The sequence below is a fragment of the Heloderma suspectum genome, chromosome 5 (assembly GCF_057233095.1).
Source record: "Heloderma suspectum isolate Gila_16-S chromosome 5, 16-S_ref, whole genome shotgun sequence".
NCBI classification, from domain to species: Eukaryota; Metazoa; Chordata; class Lepidosauria; order Squamata; family Helodermatidae; genus Heloderma; species Heloderma suspectum.
The window spans coordinates 29,123,048-29,139,322 of NC_139462.1; the positions used below are offsets into that span (position 1 = coordinate 29,123,048).

Genomic DNA, 16,275 nt, shown 5'->3' on the forward strand with positions numbered 1-16,275 from the left:
TATCCAGTGCAGGGCAGGCGGAGTGTGGAGGGGACCTTCTCCTCTGCGCTCTGGCTGCCCTGCACTCGCAGCTAAATGGCTGATTTCGGCTGTCTAGCTGTGGGAAGTCGGAGCAGGGAGGAAGGCCAGACAGCACATAGGAAGCGTTGTACCAGTACTTCCATGCTCCCTGCTCCTCCCTGCCCCTGGGAATGCCCATATTTGCACTGCTTTGCGCTGCTGTTCTGAACGCAGAGCCCAGGGTGAACTGCGCCTCTTACAAGGCATGGGGGGGGCAGTGTTCTGGGAACTGACCTTGGAGTGCAGGCTCCAAGGTCCCTTCCCAGAACCGAACAATCCAATGGCTGTCTAGCCTCTGTCTAGCAGCCACAGGATTGCACCCTTAACCAGGAATAAAGGCAATTTTCTTTCCATAATATACCTCCAATAAAGGATAAATAGAGGATATAAAATAGCGTGAATATTTTTGAGACTGATACCGGTAAACCTTAGTAGGTTTACTACTAAGTGAATACTACTACAATGAGCGGTATCTACTGTGTGTTTTAATCCTTGTGGTACAGTCTTCTTTTTTTCTTTAAAATCCAGAGACCGGCAATAATTGTGCCTATTTAGTTAGTCCTAGTAAATTGGGTTGACTCTCTGTGGATTCTGGATTGTTTTAAAACGTACCAGCACAGTTTACTTTATTTTATATCTTATTTTCCAAAGACTTTTATTTAAAAAGAAAAATCAGTTGTGGAAAATGTTGACTGTTTTGTGTCTGCTTTTACACTGATTCAAAATAATGGTAGGAAAGAGAACATTTAGATAATGGTTCATTTCTTTGCAGTGAAAGAACCAGAACCCGAGAGTCCAAAGAAGACAAAGTAAGTTAATGATTTAAAATATCCAATGTTATGTTGCATGGTTTATTTTTAATTGTTGATGTGAAAAGATTTCTATGTCTGCAACATTTATGACATTTTAAAGTTTTCGTTTCCTTATTTGCATGTTGTAGGCTTTAGGATAGGGCTCAAACTTGTCCTTTTAAAATTTCAGACTCTTTGGCAAGGATGGATTTAAAAAAAAAAAAAAACTTGGCCAATTTGCAGATTTTTTCAGTATCTATGTAGAAATGGAAGAATGAGCAAGATAGTAGGAAATAGGATTTTTGCTAAAGTAAAAGGTATTTCCCCCTGAATATTTGCAACCCTAACCAAAATCTTAAGAGGGAATTGCCCGTTCATCTTTAAAATGTGTTCACAACTATATTTGGTCTTTTCCTTTTATTAAATTAATAATCAGTTTCTCAAGTTTCCATGCTAACTGCTAAAGTTTTGGCCACATAACAAAAATGTTATGAGCTTTGAGAGGGTTCCACCCTTAAAGGCAGCCTAGAAGTAATTTTAGATATATCGATAGATAGGCATGATAGCAAGAATTACAGTGCTGTTGAATGTTTGCTTTGAAAAGCAGGTTGTATTACCCACGAAGCAGGCTGCTACAATTCCCCAAATGCACAGATTTCTTGAATGTATGTACATATGTGGGAATTTTTGAGCCTTTTTTGTAGCCTGTAGCCTTCCTGGCCTGGATGGGATCTTTTCTACAGATATTTTTATTTAGGTGTGTTCATATCTAGCCTGCGTGGGCAGAGAAGGAGGTGCAGGAAAGCCTCAAGTCCCTGTTAGACTGCTAAATGGGAGGGTCTGAAAGCATAAAGGTCTCACTTATATCCTACAGATGTTTCTCTAAATCTGTGTTCAGTGGATCAGATGTGGTGGGCAGGCCAGCCATCAATAGTTTGTAACAGAGCAGATGTTCTACTATGTGCTGCAGAATATAAGTGCTTGGGGTGTGCAGAATATCTGCTGTGTGTTGCTGTAGCGCTGCATCACAAAGGGAGATGTTATGTTGTGACACACTTGCCATGCAGTTGATGCTATAGTTACAGGCAAATGTGCTGGCACAGATGTATGTGAATGCTAAACAGTGTTAGACCCAGCTAGGTGGACTCGGCATTTTAAAAAATCCACATTCTCCACCAAGAAATGCCATATTCTGTGATCAGTATTCATTTATACAGTTGAGCAAATTTGCATAATTTGTTTTGCATAATTGTGAGCTGCCTAACAATCCAGCTTCCGTTTTGGCTTCTGAGATTTCAGCAGATATTGAACACACACTTTTACAGCCATAAGGACTAGAAACTCGCTTTCTCTTAAGACTCTTAACTTTAATGAAATGTGTCTCAGAGCGCAAGGACAGTTAGAGAGAACACATAAGATTGCCAGCAACGCATGAATTCTGCATGTTTTGGTTTGTGCATGAAATGGGTTAAGATGCAAACCTCTTTTCTCTCATCTATCTCTTCTATCACTTCTTTCCGCAGGGAAAAGGTTCCCCTCCACATCATAGGCCCCAGATACACAAAATTACGTGACTGGCACCATGGCGTCTCAGCACGTGTCCTTAACGTCCAGTGACTTGCCAAGCTCTTAAAAAAAAAAAAAAACATCACGTGCCCTTTTCTTCTTCTTTCTCTCCCAAATGCTTTGCAAAGAATGAAATGAAACAAACATTAGCTTTAACTACATGAGAAATTCTAGCCTTTTCTATACTTTTCTAACAGTTTCCTACCAATGTGTAAAGAATGAGATGAACATGTTTTGTTCTAAAATCTGTATCTAAACAGACAACCAAAACACAAGTGGCATAAAATATTCATAATGGCTTGGCGAACAATTGGGATGCCTCTTCTGACTAGCTCTTAGCTGCAAAACTTGAGTCCATTGTGCTAAAGTACAGAGAAAGAATAGGCTGCAGAAATACTTAACTTGGAAAATAGGCATAGTAAGCCCGTATTTAATAGACATGGTTATATAGCTGTGTTTGAATTCAGTAAAATCAATTTATTTGGGGGGTTTCCTCCAGATATTGGTTTGAATTCAGTAGTGGATGTATTTTAGAGCAGGATGTAAATGTTTTCAATGCATAAAGAGAGAAAAGGGCTTTTTTTGTTCCATTTGAAGGGATTTTAGCAATATTAGTATAATACTTCACCCCTCTACTTGAGAGAAATATCACTGTGTATACGTGAGGATGTTTCTGAACTCTCCCTAGCCACAAAAGATAATGTTATATCAGAGCCATGTAAAACAACAAATGAAAATAGTATGAGGTAGTGAATCTAGGTTTTATTTATTATGGGGTGGTTTGTTTTTTGAGTTATTAGCAATTTTGATGATGCATTTTACTCTGTAATATAATGTATTATAGCAAATACGTATTCATTTAAATTATGCTTTGTGAAGTTTGAAGAGTACTTAATAAATGTTGCCTTTAAGTTTTTTTCCCCTCTTGCCTTTCTTTGAGGACTTTTGAACTCTGTGCATAGATGTTCCACACACATACTGACGTGACAGTATTGCTGAGGAAGGCTTATCTGCAGTTTCATTGTTTGTACAATTTAGGCATACATACAGAGAGAGAGAGAGAGGGAGAGATCTGTTTCACACATAACGGCAAACCGCCATGGGTGAATGTCCCCTTGAGGCTTGCCGTTTTATATTGTAAAAATTAAAGCCACAGTGGGGGCACACCGCAGCTTGCCATTATGTGCATACCTGATGAAGGTGGTTTGTTGGGCTGGTTAACAAGCAACTCAGAGCCCATGGTCTGTTTTAGGCTTGTGGGTGGCTTGTTAAGCACCCCAACAATCCACCATCACCAGGTCCCATTCAACAACAAGCTGTGGCGTCCCCCCTCACAGTCTGAATTTTCAAAATGGTGGCCAGAAATTCATTCACAGTGGCTTCTCATTACATGTGAGCTGGCCCAGAGGAGAATCCTCCTTCTTTCATACAAATTACTTGAGAAAATAATTATTTATACTTCTGTTTATAATAAACAAAAGGAAACCTTTACTTGAACTGCCCCAGGTTTCAAAGTTCTCTTCTGTGATGTTTACTTCATGACAGTATGTGCCCTCTACACTTGTATCTTGTGTCTCCAACAAAATTTGCAGCTCACTGTTCGTTGACTTATCTCTAGGGAAAGTCAAACAGGAAACGGAGATCTGAGGTAACTGTTCACTTGTTTGACATTAACAGCCACGTGTGCAGAAAAATTTAAATATACCATGGCAAACAATAAAACTACTAAGGTGTGCTTGTGCTTTCCATGGTACAATTAAAAACACCAAACCATAGTGGATTCTTCTTAAACACTGTATTTTGGTTATTTGTGATCAAATTCTATTATTTATTAGATTTGTATACCACCAAACTGGCAAATGCCCTTGGGGCAGTTTACAATCATCAAACCAAACAACAACAAAGTAACAGAAATAATGCAATATAAAACATTAAACACATTTTTAAAATATTAAACATTGAGGAGCCAGCAATAAAATAATAATGAAGCAACAGATGAAAGATTAAATTCCTTCTTAAAGAAGAAAGTCTTAATTTGGTGTCTAAATGTATACAATAAAATCTTTCACAGATTCAGGCTCTGTGAGGGTGAAATCCCAGATTTGTGTGAATAATTTTTCCCAAGTTGTCACATTTGCAAATGTAATAAAACACATCTGTTGAATGCATGTACACCACAATGTAGAGAGTGATCTGTGATACGTGCATTGAATGTTCAAAAATACCACTGTGCTGTGTTTTCCCGTTGTCCAGTGTATTCATTAAATTAAACTGTTCAGGGTTTTGATTTAAATGCAGAGTCACTTTCATTATGTGAAAATTATTGTGGCCTTCATTCAGCACTTAACAGTGATTTTTCTTATTATTATTACGGAATGTTGTATCTTCCTGATTTTCACAAATGCTGATTTTGAGAGTGTTTTTCCATGATTTTATATCCATTTTGGATTCGTGCTATGCATTGGATATGATGCTTTCATTTGTAATAACCTAACCATAACTTTAATTTCATATTAGTATCTCTACAATAACAGCTAGGTTCAAAATCAAAATAATGCTCTGTAGCTGCTAAAGAGATAAATGTCACAGTCCTATTGATTGCACCCTCACTGCTCAGAAGCCTCTGAACTCGGAGGCTTCCAAAATTCCTATACCTTTCCCAGCTAAAGCCAGCAGAGCAGGAGAAGCAATGGAGGCAATCATCGCCTCCCTGTCCGCTCTTTGGAGGGGGAGGGAAGGAGTCTGGAGGAGGCTCAGGATATCTTGTACCTTGGCTTCTCCAGTCTCCTCCCCGCCCACCAAAACGCCCACTTTCCTCCTCCTCTGAGGTCACTTTTCTGAAAGGCAACCAGCATGGGTCTTTCCACATTGGCTTCAAGGGAGCGGGGGAGTGGGGCAGATCTCTGACTTCCCTTTCTGAGGTCAGAGAACTGTCTCTGACCTCGGAAGGCTTTTTCTGAGCAATCCTGTGGTCCCTAAGACACTATCCCAGGGACCATAGGATTGCTGTCTAAGCTACAAATCAGAAAGTTTGTTGGTTCAAATCTCTGCCTCACTAGGAGGCCTTAGGCAAGCCATTCTCTCTAACTATTCCTGTGTTGCTCACCAATTTTATTGATCCCATAGTATTTACCCTTTTTTTCCTGCCCCACTATAGATCTCTCTGAACCCCTCTTGTTCCTTTTCTCTCTCTGCCATAACACATGCCATTTTTCTCTCTGCCTGTCAGCAATCTACCCCTTTTCCTGACTGTTTCCCTACCAACAGGCCTTACTGCAGCCCTATTTCTCTGCTGCTTCCTTTTTTTCTCTCTGCAACCCATAGCATCAGCATGCCACATCAGTTCTCATTGTATATGAATATGTGTGGCATTTGATAGCGTGTGTGATGCAACTAAGCCTCTCTCGATCTTGGTGTGTCACTATTTTGACTGCTTTGAAGGGATGGAAATTCGCTCAGTTGCTTCCATGCTTATAACATTATGTCACCACTCTTGTGTAGTCCAAGGAAAACCTTTTTCCCCGCACAGTGAGTATTCAACTTACCTGCATGCCTCTACCCCTTCTGCTAGAAGAGTTGGAAGTTCTTAATAGCTACCAGATTCTATTTTAGTCTCAGCTGTTATCCATTAGCTATGTCTTCGAGCTACAAATATTGGTCTAGTACTTTTCCCTCCCCTATTGAAGAAGCATAAATCAATTTTATTGCAAACATGGTATTTAGCTATTAATGTTGCCCTCTTTTCTGTTTCCCCCACATCATAGATCTTTCTACCCGCCAAGGCTCAGCTGTTTCCCTCTCCCCCCTCAGGACTTGTAGGCTCAGTCATAGATCCCCCTTTTTCCTGTCAGGCCTTCTCAAGTCCATCACATCTCTAAGCCAGTCTTTGCACTACTCTTTAAATGACCCCCGAATTAGTGAAGTAAGAGTTTGTCGCAAATTTCTTTTGCTCTTGAGTATATGTTCTGTATGTTGATTTCCATCTGTAAACCCTGCCTTTTGGCCTATGAATAAATAAGCCCCATTTTGAGTATGTAGTGAATCCTGTGGTGTGGTTTCAGAGATTTCTTCCTTACAGACCTCCCCCATGAGGCCCAGCAAGTGGAATATGTCAAACAGAGTGGTGGTGACACTACCTGAGGAAACTTTGGTATAATTAGTTATTTATTAATATTGGAGAGCATTCCATGTCATAGTGAGGCAGTACGTATCACAGCCATACAGTGGGCATTATGAATTGACCCAGAGTGGCCCCAAATAGTCAGGAAGTGGACCACAATCAGCTTGTGGCCTTACATTCTACAAGCCAGGTATAAATTATGGTTATAGGTCCCATGAAGTCAGAAATATAATATCAATAAGAACACTGTTGGTGCAAGCTTTACACAGATTATACAGAATTCTTCATCAGACACACTAGAAAGGAAGCCTGCTGAACTTCAAGGTTACAGTCTTATGTAGAGGGAGGCATGCTGAAGCCTATTTATTTTAAATACTAGGATCAGGCTTCAAGTGGTACATTTTCTTAGGTTATCACAGTAATATATGACCTCATATTCAGTAATGTGGTTTTTATGTAGAATAATGTGAATAGTGAACTGTATGCTGGATGTGGTCTTCTAGATAACTTTGGAAATCTCCAGATAGGTATAACTTGCATTCCTGCATTGAGCAGGGGGTTGGACTCGATGGTCTTATAGGCCCCTTCCAACCCTACTATTCTACGATTCTATGAAAGCTTCATAGAGAGAAAGGGAGAGCTATAATTTAGAAAACAAAGTTGAACTCACACATACAAATAAAATAGGTAAAAAATCATTTAGGCATGCATGAATATTTAATTTCTTCCTTCTCCATCACTGAAGCATTCAGATCCCTTGCATGCCAAAATATGCTAACAGAAATGAATGAGCATTTGTGTGTGTGTGTGTGTGTGTGTGTGTGTGTATAGCTTGCTCAGAATTTAAAGCCATTAAAAACCCATCTGTCTATTCTCTATTAGTCAAATTAGTACACTTGTTAATACAATTTTGGGCACTTTCAGATTGCTGCAGACTTCGGGTTAGCAAATTTCTGTCCCATGGAAATGTAACCATCAAAACACGTGCCTAGTAGCATAAACCATGTGTGTTCTGTATTATCATTATTTGTAAAGCATTTCTACAGATCTAACTAATGGACTAGAGGTACAGCACTCCCAATCAGTAGCTACCCAGACCTGCGAGATACCTGATGTATCAGAAGAACCAACCTTACTGTTACCAGCTCAAAGGTCTGCTTCTTCATTCTTATTCCATCAGTTCACAGGTCACTGGCATGACTAATTTGTAATGTGGAAACTCATTTTGTGCCATCCATTAATCACACACATTGGTAATACTTTAAGAAGTAATCCTTATCCTTAAGTAGTTAATTATAACTGATGATCATTTGAAAGATAAAGTGTTATCTTGATCCTAGCATTCACCACCTAACTACACTGCTTATTGCTGGACCGTGGAATGGGGAAGGGGAGGGAGAGTTAAAATTTTGCCATCTGTTTTCTCCCCATAGAAAGAGATTAAGGGCCCTATCATTTGCTCCCTTGTGCATAATATTGAGCATACACAACCCTGCTGCGGGAACAACGTTCTGCACTTGGGAAGCTGCTGACAGGGAGGACTGACTTTTATGCACAGAGGGCATTTCTTCACAGAGCAATGCACCAAGGGAAGGGGAGGATGCAGTGGGGGATTGGATTATCTTTTTTTTTTCCTACAAAACCCCACACACAACTTATATGTCATAGCAATATGTGGTCCATTGGCCAAAAGGAAGAAGCAATTTTTATACTGGGCTATAATTAGGTTTGAATGTTATGCCATGTTTACTGAAATTTCCAACATTTCAAAGCATTTAAAACGAAAGGTAAACTAGTTCGTCTTTAGGATCTCCTATCTGTGTTAGGGAATGAAGTTTAGAACGCTTACAAGGTCTGAATTGTGTAGTGTCTATTCAGCTTTGACTGTTCCAAATGAGTGCCAGGAAATCTACAAAATGCAGCAACCTTCTGCTTTGGCATAGGTACCAGCCAGAGTTTCAACATGCCAAACTATTGTTGTCTTGCTGTTGATACAAAGGATTAATATTTTAATATTTTGTTGTCGGATCAAATTAAGATGTCATTTTTAAAATTTTCTTTGTAACCTTGACTTATTTCCTGACTTCGGGAATGGAATTGAAACAAACTGCTATCTATCAGGGCAGAAGCAAATTCAGCTAGTTCTGTGGTAAAAGATCCAGCTCCTACAACTATTTCTTCTTCTAAACTTTCTGGACCTAATTTCTCTACTACATCTCTTAAGAGGTAAATATTTGCTCATGGATACTTTTATCGTTTTTTGAAAACACTTCATGTGCTTCATCTAATTTTCCATTCCTTGCTATTATTGGAAAATGGGTTAGCCATATTTGAATAACAGCTTCGCGTAGAGAGCTTCGGCTATTGGGTGGTATAGAAATGTAATAAATAGATAATCCCAGAAATCACTAGCATAGATGGACAGGATCAACCATGTTTGAGTATAGAACTCCATTTCATTGTATGCTCTTCTTTAACTTTCTACCAAACAAGAGCATCAGACCAAAGTTTCTCAAACGTGATCTTCCTTGGTGAGAAAGCTTGCCAAGGTCATAGGGTGCACATTTTTTAATGTTTAGTATTTAAAATTATGAATTAGGCATAGGAGGTGATGACACATTTCGAAGGGGCAACCTACCTCCACAATTTTATTTTCAAGGAGGCTGTATCTCTTCTCAGCTCTCTTCACTTTTCTTATGGGTAGAAAACTCATGAGGGGAAAAATAGTTGCTCTACTTGGCCTATTTAATGGTTGCTCCACTGGCCTCTGTGCAGTGTCAATTAATACAGACATATCGTGTTCACCCCTGTAGCTACCCAATGGCTGTGAAGCAATCAAAGAATTCATGATGAGTTTTTAGGATAATTGGGACAAACAGGACTTTTTCTTATCAACTCTGTAAATTACATTTCAAAAGCCTGTTCATGTTTTAGAACTATGTAGTACTCCCTTGGTACTAATATTAAAAATGTCTATAGAAAACTGTCTTATCCTGAACTTGCACATTACCAGTACTACCGATAATGATTATGTCACCAAATAAATAACTGGTTTTACAATAACTGGCACTACCAAGGGGCATCATATATTACATTTGGATAGAAAATAAAGATTTGGTGGGTTTGATCCAGACTTCATAATACTTGGAGTAGACCCACTGAAATCAATGGGACTTATAGAAAACCAAAGGTCAATCTAGCCCAGCAATTTTGTTGACCAGGCAGATATTTTTGGAAGCTCCATAAACAGAGTTTGGATGGAAATAGCCATGCCTGTAATACAGGAACGGTGTTTGTCAGAGTAACCCCTTAGTGTGATCTAATTTTCTGAACACACAAAGATTCACTTCAGTGTTAAACCTATCTACAATATTAATATTAACATTTAGTGTTAAACCAACTCCAAATACATTTGAACTGTGAGGAGGAACCTTAAAAGAATTGCTTATGTCAGAAGCATTATGTTGTGAATTCACTTTATAAATTTTCTTCTTCAGTGAACTTTTCTACAATAATCCACTGGAAGCCTTACCAAAGTGCGCACCTCATCCACCTGCCGCTGTTCATATTTTAAGTGTTAGCAGCCAAGTAGCCATTGTTTCCAAAACAGCAAAAGCTTACACTAGGTAGTTTCAGACCCGCTAATTACATTATGTTTATATTGCATCATAAATTATAACAACGTATTATTACTTGTTCTTCAAAGGTAATTAAATGTCTGTCAGTTGGGGTGGGGTGAGTGAGAACTGGGAGAACTTGCTTCTCTTGTACCTCTTCTCAAATTTTACTTTCACCATATTCCAACTTCCCCACTTGAATCCTAGGGTGTGGTCTGTAGCTCTGCTTGGCATGAATTTCTCTGTCCAGAATGGGTGCAGAGGGATGGAGAAGGATATTAAATTCTGCCAGAAGTTATATTAGACCAGGGGTCCGCAACTTTGGGAGGTCCAGGGACTTTTTTGACTTCCGGACACACACCCTTCCCCATAGACCACAGTCTGTCGGGTGACCCCAAAATGATTTTTTTTTAAGTTTCTGTCATTCTTTAGGAATAAAATGCCATCTGTAGCACAGCTCAAAGGAGCACCGAAAGGTCAAACTCAGCTTGTTTGCAAGTTAAACAGAGTCCTAAAAGGGTTGAATCTAGCTTGAAAATAAGCTAAATTAACTGGTGTAAAACTACGCCATTTTTTTTAGCTAATTTTTTTTGGAAAGTTTTTTTTCAGAAGCGGCAGGAACCACCTGCAGCTCGCAAACCTCAGGTTTCCTACTCCTGGGTTAGAGCAAGAGACGGAAGTATGAAGTGCTTCTTCTATACAATCCACCTGGGTTTGGGGTAGGAACCAAGATCAAGTGCTATGTTCATTTCACAGCTGATGCTTTCTTTGAGACTTCATTAAAAGACTCATTTTCAAGTCGGCCAAGAAACTGTTCTGAAGCTGTTCACAAGCCTATTAGCTGTCCAGAAGTTTTAACTGATGGCATTGCAACTGCCTGCATTTGACTAGCTTGAGAACACTGCCTTGAGAGTAGGCAGGAGTGCAAACGTTCCTTCTACAAGGTATGCTGTAGTCCACAAGATGGCAGCAGCAGCCAGTAACAGCAGAAGCTGTACAGACATACTATAGTTCCCTGTGGGCATAAGTCTGAAGGGCAGATGTCTGTTTGCATGTATATTTCATTAGAGTCCCAAATAAAAATTCTAGTTCCTATACAGAGACCTTCTGTATCTTCAACTATTCAGCTTCATTACAATATATTCCATCGATATCAGTCTCTACATAGAAAAAGGTGTTTGTTGAAGTGATGTTGATTGGGTAGCAGACATTGGAAGCCTGGTTGATATATCCTTAGTGGGAAAAATCTCAGGTATACACCTGAGCTGAGGGCAATGAAGCAAGAGGGGAGACGGCTAGAACGCAGGTGGAGGAAAACTCGTGCTGAGTCTGACCGAACACAGGTAAGAGCCCACTATCAAGCCTACTCTGTGGCGGTGAGGGTGGCAAAGAGACAGTTCTTTTCCACCAGCATTGCATCTTCTCAGTGTCGTCCAGCGGAGCTTTTCTGAGTGGTTCACGGCCTGTTACATTCTGGGCCAGGGAGAGAGACGGTGGAACCCTCGGTAGCACGCTGTGACAAGTTTGCACAGCACTTTGAGGATAAAGTCGCTCAGATTCGTCATGCATTGGACACCACCATTAATGCAGTTCCATTGGTAGAGGCGTTCAGAGCACCGTCTGGTCCAGTTTTATTGGATGAGTTTCAGTTACTGAGGCCTGAGGATGCGGACAAGGTGCTTGGCCAAGTCCGATCAACCACTTGTGTGCTTGACCCTTGCCCTTCATGGCTTATTAAATCAAACAAGGAGGGGATGTCTGGCTGGGTCCAGGAGGTTGTAAATTCCTCCTTGAGAGAGGGAGTGGTGCCTGCTGCTTTAAAAGAGGCAGTAATTAGATCACTCCTGAAAAAGCCTAACCTGGACCCAGAGGATGTTAACAATTATAGTCCAGTGGCCAACATCCCCTTCCTGGGCAAGGTGCTTGAGCGGGTAGTTGTAGGACAGCTCCAGGCACTGTTGAATGAAACGGATTATCTAGACCCATTTCAATCGGGCTTCCGGCCTGGTTTTGGAACGGAAACTGCCTTGGTCGCCCTGCAGGATGACCTCTGCCGGGAGAGGGACAGGGGGAGTGTGACCCTGTTGATTCTCCTGGACCTCTCAGCAGCTTTCGATACCATCGACCATGGTATCCTTCTAGATAGGTTGTCTGGGTTAGGAGTTGGAGGCACTGCACTACAGTGGTTCCGCTCCTACTTGGAGGGCCGATTCCAGAAGGTGGTGCTGGGGGATTATTGCTCTGTGCCATGGCAATTGTGCCATGGGTTTCCACAGGGCTCTATTTTATCCCCCATGCTGTTTAACATCTACATGAAACCGCTGGGGGAGGTTATCCGGAGGTGTGGGCTGAGGTGCCATCAATATGCGGATGACACCCAGCTCTACCTCTCTTTCTCATCAAACCCAGGTGAGGCAGTGGCTGTTCTGAATCAGTGCCTGGGCACGGTAATGGACTGGATGAGGGCCAATAAACTGAAACTCAATCCAGACAAGACGGAGGTACTGTTAGTGGGTGGTTCGTCTGCCCGGCTAGGTGATATTCAACCTGTTCTGGAGGGGGTTGCACTCCCCCTAAAGGATCAGGTTCGTAGTTTGGGGGTGCTCTTGGATCCAGAACTGTCACTTGAGGCACAGGTGAACTCAGTGGCACGGAGCACTTTTTATCAGCTTAGGCTGGTATACCAACTATGCCCTAATCTGGACAGAGATAGCCTAGCTACAGTTATCCATGCTCCGATAACTTCTCATCTGGATTACTGCAATGCGTTATACGTGGGGCTGCCTTTGAAAACAGTCCGGAAACTTCAGCTGGTCCAAAATAGGGCAGCAAGATTGTTAAGAGGGACTGGCCTGCAAGCTCATATTATGCCAGTACTTTTCCAGCTGCACTGGCTGCCAGTCTATTTCCGGGCCCGATTCAAAGTGCTGGTGTTAACATTCAAAGCCCTTAACAGCTTGGGGCCAGGTTACCTGAAGGATCGCCTCCTCCCATATGTGCCTGCCTAGACCTTAAGATCATTGTCAGCGGCCCTTCTCCGTGAGCCCCTGCCAAAGGAAGTGAGGCGGGTGGCTACTAGGAGGAGGGCTTTTTCAGCTGTGGCACCCTGGCTCTGGAATGAGCTCCCTAGTGAGGTTCGCCTCGCACCTACATTGTATTCCTTTCGGTGCCAGGTGAAGACCTTTTTATTTTCCCAGGCATTTTAGCATTTTAGCTTTCTAAATTTTTATCTTTGCTGTTTTAAATCTGTATTTTAAACTCCTGCACTGCTGCTAGGTTTTATTGTGGTTGTATTGTTATATTGTGGTTTTAATGTTCTATATATTTTAAATTGTTTTATTGTGTGTTGTTTGGTTTTAGTTTTTGTGAACCGCCCAGAGAGCTTCGGCTATTGGGCGGTATAGAAATAAATAAATAAATAAATTAAAATAAAATAAAAATCCTGGCACCATACTGGAAACATTACAGGTCACACCTCCCCACCATCACCACCACCTCTAGACTGAGAGTAATCTTTCTGAGGTGTGTCAAGTGATGCTGTCTCAGTAATGTATAGTATTCTCTTCTAGCTACCAGCCAAATTCTGTGTAAGGGTGGTAACATCTGGCTTTAGGTAATGAAGTTGGACATGGGATTTTTGGTCAGTCATGAGGTAGGAGAATGCCATCTCCATAGAAGGAAACCGTGACTCTCTAATTTCCTTACCCAAAGGTGATTTCCTGAGTTATCTCAAGAAGGGGGAAAATAGAACATTTGGCAACCCTAAACACTAGACCAGTAATGCAGAACCTCAGGCTGGGGTCTCATTCTGGCCCTCTAAGGTTTCCCAGATGGCCATGTCCCCTGTCCTAGAAGCACCAATTGTTTGGTGGTTTCCCAGCTTTCGTGCAGTATTTTCCCCATTCTAAAAGGTTGAAATGCCTCTCCTAAGGATTACTTACAGGCAGTAAGAGGGTTAGTTAACATATACTGATATTTTTCACCCTGCCCCTTTTGCCTTCCTCCCCAGTCACTACTGGAATGTGCCTCCCAAAAGCTTCTTTGAAATGGAATTCAGCCCTCAGGGTGAAAGAAATTCGGCAACCCTGCACTAGATCCTTCTATACCACAAGTCTTTTGAGCAACTGTAGTTTATAAAAACAAAAGAAAAAGATATTTACAGCGCTATATCAGTTTGTCCCTACTTACTATGCAGTATTTTAATAAATAAATACAGTGTTTGTTTTTAATATCTAATAAATTCTTGTTGAATTAAGGTCAAGTAAATTAAGAACTGGTTCTCTGGAGCTGAGTGCCCCAGCTCTTGTAAGGATGGGAGCAAATGAAGCTGATAACAAAAGGAGCCTGACCATGATGAGCACAGTGGCAACTCAGACCTCTGAGCCACTCGTGTCCCCACTTGCTGCAGTGGAATCTGCCTTGACTCTCCAGTCTGCAAAGTCCACTTTGGTGCCCCCACTTTCTGGCAGGTACTCAAATTCTGGCTTCCTGTATATCTTACACTTGTACACAATCATGGCAAGAGGGAATATTAGAAATCCATCAAAGCAAGCAAACGGCTGTCTCAAAAAATGTCAACACCACACACACACACACACACACACTTTTCTCCAACAAAATCAGAATAAAATATTAGTAAATATAGATAGTTACTTCTTCATTGGCAGTACGTCTGGTAAATTGGCCATGACAACACTCTTTGAAGCTTAATGCTAAGTGATAATAGTGACTGTGCCTCATGTGTACTGTTTTTTCCTGGGACGCCAGTAACTTTCAAAGTATACTTAGCCTAGCAGCTTCCTTATACCAGTGTTGCACAAAATAACCTGATACATTTTTCTTCTATTACTGTTTTTATGAGGGAGCAGCTCCTTTTCTTTTAATGGCTGAAATGAGTTATTCATTAAATAAAAGTTTATAGTCTTGGTGTAATTGATCTGAAATAAGATATTCTTTGCTAAACTCATGGAAAACCATCAGAGACTACCCTGTAGTATTCCTGTATTACACTTTCTTCCTAATTGTCTTAAAGAAAGCTACTGTGATGATTTGAAGCTTTAAAACTTAGCCCTATAATTTATTTAAGAAAAGATTAAAAGGAAATGTGTAGCTCTTATTCTGATCCACTGTGGATGGCAAAGATCTCTTAAGACCCAATAATATTATTATGGAGGAGCAGATGGAAAACCTATGAAGCCCAAGCTGCCAGACTCTGTTGGCCTTCCCATACTGCAGGGATAGTATAGTACAGAATAGAATAGAATAGAATAGAATAGAATAGAATAGAAGGGTTGGAAGGGGCCTATAAGACTGTCGAGTCCAACCCTGTGCTCATTGCGGAATCTAAGTCAAAGCTTCCCTGACAGATGGCTGTCCAGCTTCATCTTGAATGCCTTCAGTGTGGGAGAGCCCACTACCTCCCTAGGGATGGGGAACCTTTTTTTTCTGTCAAGGTCTGCATTCCCTTGGGGAGTAAGGTAATCTGTCGGAGGCCACATGCTGACAGTAGACAGGGTGGAAGCCAATGGTAGGAGGGGCCAGAGCAAAAAGTGGTTGGGCCACCCTTTTTTCTGTCTCTTTTTTCTACCAACCCCTTTTTCTTTCCCTGTCTCTTTCTGACAGTATTCCTCTCTCCACTTCCTCCCTGTCTAGCGGGCTGCTTGCAGGAGATCTGAACTAATCAGTTTTGAGAGAGCTTTTGAAATTAGGAAGAGGGATGCATAATATTAGGCCAGTGGCCATATGGGGCCCACCCTTGCCATACCGTCTCAGTGGAGGTTGGAATCATGGATCTCTGTGAATAGCTATTGTTCCAGTGATTGCAGATCAGTGGAAGATGATCTTGCATATTGGGAAAGCCATCCCTTCACCAGCCCAACGTGTTTAGGCTGCATTTGAATTGTAATGCCTTTGTCATTTTGGATAAAAATGAGCAGTGCTACATTATTAGGGCCAGATATGTAGTTGTATTTGCTGGACAATCCTGAGCAAACTGTAGGGCTACAATCCCAAGCATATTTACCTGGAAGTAAATCTACTAGATTTACCTACCATTGAATGAATAGGGCTATTTCTGAATAAAGGCATCTAGGAACATAAGAGTCCTGCTCTATTGAACACA

General features: G+C 41.1%; 1 protein-coding gene across 2 annotated transcripts in view; it reads left to right on the forward strand.

Annotated features, from left to right (window-relative positions):
• The window catches only part of PDLIM5 (PDZ and LIM domain 5), a 197,883-nt gene that overhangs the window by 103,874 nt on the left and 77,734 nt on the right, over positions 1 to 16,275 (forward strand). Inside the window, exons 7-12 of one of the 2 annotated variants that reach the window (XM_084855644.1) lie at positions 833 to 869; positions 4,036 to 4,065; positions 7,573 to 7,689; positions 8,659 to 8,763; positions 10,035 to 10,163; positions 14,411 to 14,623. In XM_084855644.1, the coding sequence (XP_084711770.1) occupies positions 833 to 869; positions 4,036 to 4,065; positions 7,573 to 7,689; positions 8,659 to 8,763; positions 10,035 to 10,163; positions 14,411 to 14,623 (631 nt within the window). The remainder of the gene's footprint in view (positions 1 to 832; positions 870 to 4,035; positions 4,066 to 7,572; positions 7,690 to 8,658; positions 8,764 to 10,034; positions 10,164 to 14,410; positions 14,624 to 16,275) is intronic. The other variant, XM_084855643.1, reaches the window with a different exon arrangement.